Here is a 9,503-nt window from a genome sequence, read left to right on the forward strand (position 1 = left end):
TGAGGTCACTAATCCTTACAGCCACACTAGGGCCCTGGGTCGACTCAGCCTCTAACTGAAATGAGTACCAGGAAGCTTTCTGAAGGGTAAAGGGCGGCCGGCGCGTAAGGCTGACAACCTTACCGCCATCTGTGAGCCGACTGTCTAGAAAATGTGAGAGCTTCGACGTCTCACAACCCTACGGGCCTCCACGGCCTCTTGCAGGGATAATTTTACCTTTATCTTTTAGCAGCAATGTGACAGTTCCGTGGGCTCTGTCTGCCTGTGCTACAGAACAGGGGTAACTGGCGGATGGAGTCCGAGTGCAGCCGACCGTGATTCCCTGTCATTCTCACAGGTGGAACGAACGCAGTAATCTTCTACACGCGATTTACAAAGCCCATCTTATTGCTGTCAGTACAAGTAGAAAAAACACAAGAAACAATGCCAATGAATCAGAGTGATTGAAATTGAGTGTCAGCCAACAAGTGAGCCTAGAAGATATGGGTCGGAACTGTTGAATATTGATGTTAGACTCCAGACTCTTTAAATTTTGATGCAAATGCCTTCAAGACACGAAAATGTTGCAGATCCTGTTAGAGCTGATAAATCACTTCTATAAATTCTACGTTAATGTATGTTGGGTCATATTAATTATATCCTCCAGTCTCCAAAGAAACAACACGTATGCCTATGTCGAAGGAGCCGTGATAGCGCAGTCGGTATAGCGACTGACTGCGGGTTGGACGACGGAGGGGTCGGAGTTCGAGTCCCGGTAGTGTCAAGAATTTTCTCTTCACCACGTCTTCCAGACCGGCTCTGGGGTTCACCCAACCTCCTATCGAATGGGTACCGGGGGCTCTTTAGCCGGGGGTAAAGCAACTGGGGCGTGAAGCTTACCAATCACCTCCAGCTAGTGCTGAGTTGAAGAAAATGCTGATCTATACATCCACTCCCCCATACACCTTCATGGCGTAGTGCTTAATTAGTTAAGCACAGGGACAACTTCAGCTTTATACCTTTACGACTACGTTGAAAGGTTTCATTACCCCCCCCCTATTTTTTCTTTAGCAAATCATTTAAGATGTGTACGTTAAACTTCATCTGAAAGTCATAATACCGATGCCAATATGCGAACTTGAGAACAGAATAATACCACGACAGTCAATGAAGAACAAAAGCAGAGTGAGAGGAAAGATGTGAAAGAGATACAAGAGATTCTTCTGTTCTGAAGTGCATTGCTGCATGCAAAATGAACTAGGCCCAGTACGAAAGTAGGCTGTCAGGTTCAGCAATTGCCCACAACCAGCTGGTTACCAGTGCGTGGCTCCTACGCGTCTTCATACAGAAGCGTTGGACCTTTCGGACACAGTCATAAAGACAAAGAGAGAAGGCGAAAGAAAGAGGCAGCAAGAAGCTCGTAGGTTGTTCCGTGAGACCGGAGTAGCCTGTTCGTTCGTGTTCAGTGGGCAATGCACTCGGGCCGTTGCAGTTCATTGCATCTCGCTCCATCCTAAATACCGCAACACCTTAACACACACTGCACTTCTGAGTACTTTGCAAGCTAGAAACTCACCCACAATTTGAAGAAATTGTTTTTAATGTAATCCGTAGTCACGTGTCACACATTAGATCCTCAATGGCAGTCGAGTTCTTCTACACCCGCAATGAGATAATGTTAAATTTCATTTAAATATCGCCACTGCTTTAATATGGAATTAACTTAAGCGAAGTGGTAAATGTCGCGACCGTCCGTACCTCCGGCCTGTAAGACTGCATGTTGGCAACCGTTATCTGACAAACACCACACTACCACCAGCACTACTGCTGATGCCGCTGCGGATGCCCGTTTGTCACCTAACCAACCGGTCTGGTTTTCGCATAAGGATTCTCCAACCTCCCTTCTCCTTCGTCTGCATCATCTGCCTTCTTCCCTTCCCCTTACTCAGAACTGACTGATCTGGAACCTATCACAGACTAATGCAGTAGCTTACCCTGTCCTTATATGAGCACAGATATCTCACCCACCCAATATTTATATGTATCAATGTCGCCACATAATGCCTACGAAGTACACACAAGATTGTCTGACCCATGTAATGTATCATACAAGAAATGAACACACATACCTCCTTAAATAAAGGTAAAGTTGTCCCTGTGCCTATTAAGCACTACGCCATGACGGCCTATGGGGGAGTGGATGTATAGATCTACATTTCCTTGACCTCGGCACTAGATGGAGGTTGGTCAGCTTCACGCCCCGGCCGCTTTACCCCCTGTACCCATTGGATAGGAGGCTGGGTAGTCCCCAGAGCAGGTCTGGACAACATGGAGAAGAGAAAATTCTTGGCCACACCGGAAATCAAAATCCAAGCCCTCGGTCGTCCAGCCGGTAGCTAGTCGCTATACCGACTGAGCTATCCCGGCTCTCTTATCTCCTTCAGTAATACGCCAAAATCATACATACACTTTCGAAATAATAAAACGGCGTCGTAAAGTGTTGATTATTGTACACTGAAAAAGCTTCTTTTCACAAATAAACCTTAATAATTTAAAAGTAACAGGCCTCTTAATACCATTGCAATAGCGTGAAATATTCTACTTATTTCGGTTACAAGTTTTAATTGTTTGTACTATGGAAATTGCAGGGTCACCTATGTTGGCGTCCTAATAACACGTGGTCAAGGTAATATTCGCTTACCAAGTCACGAAATATCCCTCTTTTATGGAAGCTCGCAAGAGCCCGTCTCTGGTCTTCCCTGTCCTTTAACCTGCCTCATAAGCCGAGTGCACACCTTTCCACTATTGCTTTAAGATCCAACTTAATGTTATCCTCTCATCTATGCCTAGGACCCCAGAAGCCTTACCAACTGTAAGTAACATGACCGCGCCATAGCTCAAGCGGTTAGTCACTGGCTTCCCACCGCGGCGGCCCGGGTTCGATCCCGGATCTGCTCAAGTGGGATTTGTGGTGGAGAAAGTGGCGCTGAGGCGGGTTTTCTCCGAGTACTTCGGTTTCCCCTGCCAATCTTCATTCCACCAAATTCTCCATCATCATAATCATCCGGGACAGGCTACAATAGGCCAATCAGTGGCCGCCGTGCCGAGTGGACCCAGCTGGATTCCACCCCCGACTAGGCGAATTAAAAAGAAAAACTGTAAGTAACATGAACTACGGAATCGTTTCGTACTTCTAAATTTCGTCTTTTCAAGAAAGGAAAATTGGCTGCTCAAAATGGTGTTGCCTTCGGTTAGTCATCATGCACCGCAGAAGTAGTGACACAGGAAGTTTCTCTGGCAATAATTCATGGGCCTATTAGCCGGCAGAGGCACGGGCCTGTCTCCGCCAGCAAGCCGAAACCGGCTCTGGAGCCTATTCAGCCTCCTGTCCAGTGGGTTCGGAGGTCCCCCCCCCCCGGGATTGGAGAAAGAGGTTGCGGAACACTGGTCTAGAAGATGTGGGAGCCTCGACCTCTGAAACCCTTGTGGGCCTTCATGGGCAGATACAGGGATAGCTTTACTTTTAACTGAGTACTTCCGTGTACATTGATACATCTTGTTCAGAATCGCCGCCACATTTTGCAGCCGTACACTAACTTCATGGAGCTCAACCCTTCTTGAGAAGCCGCCAGTTGTACAGCTATTCAAGAACTTTCCAAAATTTTATGTAACCCGAAGGTTCAATGCCGCGTTCAAAAGAGCCCTCCACTGGTCCCTATCCGGAGTCATATCCATCATGTCCACACCACCCCAAGCTATCTCACTAAGATCCATTTTAATGTTATCCACCCACCTATGTCTTGTTCTTCGTAGTTGTCTCTTTCATACTGGCTTTCCCACCAATATCCTATATGCACTCCTCTTCTCCATGATTCGTGTTACATGCACTGCCCACCTCATTCTCCTTGACTTGATCATTGATCACTTTATCACTTGGGGAAGAGTACAAGTTATGAAGTTCTTCATTATGCAGTTTTCTCCAACCTCCTGTCACTTCATCTCTCTTCGGTCCAAATATTCCCCTCAGCACACTGTTCTGAAACACCCTCATTCTATGGCCCTCCCTTAAAGTCAAAGACCAAGTTTCACACCCATACAGAGCGACAGCAAAATTATAGTTCTGTATATTACAATTTTTATGCTTTTGGACAGCAGACGAGAAGACAAAAGGTTATGGACTGAGTGGTAGCAAGCATTACCCGAGTTCAATCTCCTCTTAATTTCCTCCTGAATCAGGTTTCGATCTGTTATCGTTGTTCCCAAATATCTGAAATGTGCCACATTTTCATAACATCTGTTTCCTATCTTTATGTCATGATTTTGCCTTGCATTTTGGTGATGAGACAGTAACATATACTTGGTTTTCTCTGTGTTTACTTCTAGACCAACCTCTTTACTTGCATCAATTAAAGTTTGTGTGTTTTTCTTTATGGTATCTACATTATCAGCCAGTAGATTCATGTCATCGGCGTAGACCAACAGCTGATGTGTCCCGTTTAATTTCAGCGCTACCTAGTTCCCTTGGTCGTTCCTAATGGCGTATTCTAAAGCAAAGTTGAAATTAGTGCCGAGAAATCATCTAATTGTTTGAGACCATTTTGGATAGGAAATGTTTACCTATACAGACTTTACTATACGTTTCGTTTAAGCACATTTAATCAGCCTAACTACTTTCATGGGTATATTTCATTCTCAATGTGCAAGCATGTTACGGGCTCTCTCCCTCGCACCATACACGTATTTCACGTGCCGATCTACAATGGTTCATTAGTTATCGTCATTAAATCAATAACTAGCGAAAAATTCGGCAGGTCACCAAGTTATTACATATTTTGCATAGTATAAAAAAGTCTAAACAAAGGTCGCATATTTATCGGAAGATATAATGCCACGCATAATTTCAGAGTCCTAAATTAAGTGACTGTATTGTCATTCTCAGATCATGAGTTCACGTGACCCCTGTCCTGCTAGCCCTGATTTTACAAATTAAAAAGTAACAGGCTGGGGTGTGTTTCAGTGTCATAAATTCCGTACAAATTTTCGTAAAAAGTAATGCTTGGTTATGTGTCGTCAAATACCGTCTCTACAAATGCCTCAGATTCAAGAACAGAGAGTCCGAAATGTGGACGGTCTGCAAATTAGTTATTAGACAATTTTGTGTGGGCACAATTATCCTGAAGATCTGGCCGTTATTTATGTGGGAAAATTTCAAACTCAGAACACTGCAGTTAATTATAAGAGTCACTATATGTAATGACCTAAATGAATGAGTCTTATCATTGTATCTATCTCGCTAATTTTAATTCGTTTTAAGGATCATATTACTTAAAAGTCTAAATACGTTTTTGGGCATGTTCCCTCGAATATTTACCTGACAGAAGAATGTCCCGAATGAAGTTACGGGATCGCTAAGATAAGATGCTTGCATACAACTCACTGATTCAGAGATCATTAATGTTATATTATGGGTACGCGGTAGCGTATTTGGTTGAGCCACTATGCTACAAGCCGAAAGGTCGCGGGTTCAAGTCAAGATGAGGTGGATTTTTTCAATTTACTTAAACCTTCCAGCTGCACTATGGCCCTGGGTTTGTCTCAGCCTCTAACAGAAATGAGCAGCAGGAATCTTCCCGGGGTGGGGGGGGGGGGGGGGGGTAAAGGGCGGCCGGCACATAAGGCTGACACCCTTACCGCCATCTGTGAGTCGATTGTCTAGAAGTTGTGGGAGCCTCAATCTCTCACAACCCTATGGGTCTCCATGGCCTGTTACAGGGATAACTTTTAATATTCTAACAACGCATAATATGAGTGTCATTGGAAGAGCTGTCCTCTTCGTACCGCCGTTTTACTATATGTCGGTGCGTTATGCCCAATTGATCTGAAAGGCACTATAGCCTTGTAGATCTAGGCAGCAGAATAATGCATGTGTATGCACGATCTAAATGGACATGTTATTGCCACCGCAGAGGACCATTCGCATGTGTTCTTCTTTTTTCTTTTTTGCTAAGACTTGCTTTTCTTGAAACAGCACTGACCAAAGCTAAACCTCTGTCACTTTGCCTAATAGCCACGCCATAAAGAAGTGTTGTGATGCGAAGATAAAATTACACCGCCCAGTATTAACAATTCATAAATTCTTGAAGGGGTAATAATTTTGTGTCTCTCCTTTAATCCATTCATATATGAAGAATCAGTAAATAGGTCACAAATGGATATAAAACGTAAAACGTGATATTCGAACCTAAAAAAAACATTTATTTCTCGACATATCCTCCATTAACACTGATATACTTGTCCCATCGATTTACCAGTGCGTCAAAACCCGCAGCACAGAAGTTTTTGACTTGTCTCAGCTACTTCTGCACCTGGTCGGGCATCATCAGAAACTTTCGAACGTCTCTGTGGGAATTTCTCGATCCAGCTGTCAACCACTTTACGCGACAAACACTTTCTACCATAAACAGGAAATTTTTTTTTGAATATCCTTTGCATTACCTTTTCCCCAAAATGCACAATAGAACGCTGTTCCTCGGTGGTATACTCCCAAATCACGATCGCCATTTTGAATACCGAAATCAGCCTCTGAACATGCGCATACGCTTCTGCTACATAGACTGTCTTGAAGCTGGACTATGCTGCTACCTAGTGATACACCTACAAAACCTATTACGTCCATTACAGCTGTTTTACTTCCATTTGTGACCTATTTACTGACTCTTCTTCATATATTTACGTTTCTTGTTTATTCGTCATTTATTTATTTAATAAGTGTAGTTGCTGTTATATAAGTAGTTCATATATTATGCAGGCAATTATACCCAAATGTGCAACTGATGCCCAAAATCACAACACAGTAACTGTTTCCAGTATTGATTACAGATCCTAAACATGAACTAGAATCTGGGATTCATAAGCATACACTTTTCTCAAAACATTCATATAATTCTGTTGGCGACCCGTCATATATCAAGTGCAAGATATTAAACTAAAGAATTCTCAGCCTTGAAGTTATCCATTCTGAATGTCTCGAGTAGTGCCATAGAAAGTATGCTGTAATTATTGTACAATGTACAAACATGTCACCTGTGTGTGTGCGTGGTGAAAGTACCGAGCTCCAGAATTACAGAGGACCCTAGATGAGGCTATCAGGAATTAAAATTCTAGAGATAATTCCAACTATTACTTCAATCTCCAGTTAGCAGACATTAGAAAATGTGCCTCCTAATAAAATACTTCATTTTTTAACCATTTAAATCAGTTTTACATGTCAGAAGATTTCTTTCCTAACTGCTCATAGGCCTATCTACGAATATACGCATGGATCAAATTGTATATACGTGTATATGTGCTTTATAAATAGACTGAAATTTTAATGCAGAGTTCCATATTTTTAAGATGTACGATACGATGGATTTGTAAGATCGTATTTGTACAGAAACCGCAGTAAATAAATAATAAATAAATCAGACTTGAATAAAATCACTGTTCCTTCGTATCACTTTTATAATGGTCACTAATACAACCATTAGTTTTAGAAGAGAGATATAATGCTCGGTTTTAAGAATGTCTTGGCTTTTAGTAAAATGGTTTCCCTATTTTCTTAAGTATTTTTAGCAACTCTGGACGAGTTACAAGCGCTTTCTTTATCGCCTGGATGAGAGCTATTTCTTGGTAGAAAGGAGAAAAGGGCATGTCTTGCAATCCATAGACATGAACAGCTCCTTCACCATCGCCAATCACCAGGTTCAGTCCGGACGCTGTAAACTGAATCATCAGGTTTCCTGTGTCAGTTGGTGACGTTGCTGTGGAAGCCGGGACAAATATCTTATGTTTAATGTCCCACAGATGGATATCGTTAGCACTAATGCTAGCAATGATGGTCGCACTGACAGGACTCCAAGCTGCACCTTGCACAGATTCCATCGATGTGTTAAGTGTCAAGAGGGGCTGTACAACATCTTCAGTCCAAATTCTGACGCACCAATCTGCACCACAAGTAAGAAATATTTTTGAACAGAAAGGCGAAAATTGCATTGAATATACTGGGCCATTATGTGCTAAGAATACATCCATATGATGGTGCAAATAATTAACAGAACATTTATGAATGCAGCCTTCGTCCGTACCGACAAAATACGTGAGTGTATCCACTGGATGTCGTGTAAGAACTAAAGCAGCAGGATGGCGCGATACGGGGATATCGTGAGCTCTGCTTTTCCTAGGCTGATCAATACCTTTCATCGTCCCCTCCATGCGCGTTACCAACATCATAGGAAGACAACTGAGAGTTTCTTCTCTGCGATATTTCCAGATGCGGCCATCTTGACAGCACGTCATAATTTGTTCTTCTTTCCGCTGATATTCTTCCTCTCGAAACCAAAATATCTGCCATACTGGTTCGTATGATGGAGAAGTTTCACGATTGCTAAGAGCAATAACAGTTTTATTCCTTGCAGAAATATCAAGAATTACTATCGAGCCGTTATGAAATCCGCAAGCCAGTAGGTTTGGACGGTCTGTGGAAAAGTTAACGGATGTTACAGGGCTGTCGAATTTATATTTTCTTTCAGGTTGAGTGGGATTCTTTATAGTCCAGCAGCATACAAGACCATTTTTACGATCTTTATAAAAATATTTTCCGTATCCTACGGCTAATAAATCAGTGTTTAACGAATTCCAACACATACCTGTAACAGTTCTTCCACGCACATAGTCACTTGTGAAAGACCACAGCAGTTCCAAACGATACCTAAATTGTACATCCAGACGAAATGGATCCGGCTGCCTAAGTCCCCTGAATGCTTTCTGCTGATCTCGATACGTGTTACTCCCTAACAGCCGTTCCATTCTTGCACAGGCATCTAAGAATGCTTCACTTTTTGCCACTGACTCAAATTGTTCTTTAGGTGTGATATTCACGCCTTCATATGGTGACGATTTAGCGATGAATTTTATTTTGCTGCTTTCTTTAGATTCATCACTTACTTCTTTTTTCATAAATTGCATCTCCTTCCCAGTTCTTTCCTCCATGTCGTTATGGATGTCATACATATCCCACTCGGATACAAAAGTAGGCTTGTTAGACTTACTTCTGGTTGACGTGTTGGCCATTTTCCTCTTCTTAATTAAATCCATTGTTTGACTGTCTCTCTAAATCGCCCCTTTACTACAGTTACGTGCTCACAATACTGGCTGTTGTTCTCGATCAGTGCGCCAGCCTCGCTGGTCTGCCCCGCCCTGCTCTGCAGTGTGACTGGGTCGATCCAGGAGGTAGAGAGTGGAAGTTTCCTTGATTTTGATCAACATCTTCAGACAGAAAATTTCGCTTTACGTGGGGAACTATAAAACCGAATTCAGAAATAGTGACTTCTCCCAATAGATCCGTAATTGGAGACATTAGTAAAGGTAAAAAATATAAAGCTGTCCTTGTAACAGGCCGTGAAGGCCCATACGGTTGTCAGACATCGAAGCTCCCACATTTTCTAGACAGTCGGCTCACAGATGGTAGTGAGGTTGTCAGCCTT

The 9,503-nt window shown here is 42.7% G+C and overlaps 1 protein-coding gene across 2 annotated transcripts; it reads right to left on the reverse strand.

Annotated features, from left to right (window-relative positions):
• Positions 1-6,744: 6,744 nt before the first annotated feature.
• LOC111874744 (WD repeat-containing protein 78) lies at positions 6,745-9,156 on the reverse strand. Of its 2 annotated transcripts, none has more exons than XM_033755579.1 (2): positions 9,069-9,156; positions 6,745-7,964 (listed from the first exon to the last, which is right to left on the reverse strand). In XM_033755579.1, exons 1-2 carry the CDS (start codon positions 9,112-9,114, stop codon positions 7,555-7,557), a joined length of 456 nt encoding a protein of 151 aa, XP_033611470.1. In that variant the 5' UTR covers positions 9,115-9,156; the 3' UTR covers positions 6,745-7,554. The 2 variants fall into 2 exon arrangements, with proteins under 2 accessions (XP_033611470.1, XP_023726258.1); XM_023870490.2 differs by having other exon boundaries at positions 8,106-9,150.
• Positions 9,157-9,503: the final 347 nt, after the last annotated feature.

The sequence above is a fragment of the Cryptotermes secundus genome, unplaced genomic scaffold (genome assembly GCF_002891405.2).
Source record: "Cryptotermes secundus unplaced genomic scaffold, Csec_1.0 scaffold838, whole genome shotgun sequence".
NCBI classification, from domain to species: domain Eukaryota; kingdom Metazoa; phylum Arthropoda; class Insecta; order Blattodea; family Kalotermitidae; genus Cryptotermes; species Cryptotermes secundus.

What these genes read in the sequence shown, in the direction of transcription:
- LOC111874744 (XM_023870490.2), bottom strand. Translation starts at nt 9,114, where the DNA reads ATGGATTTAATTAAGAAGAGGAAAATGGCCAACACGTCAACCAGAAGT. An exon ending in TACACTCACGTATTTTGTCG is followed by an intron (nt 7,965 to 8,105) that starts GTACGGACGAAG and finishes CTTGTGGTGCAG; the next exon opens with ATTGGTGCGTCAGAATTTGG.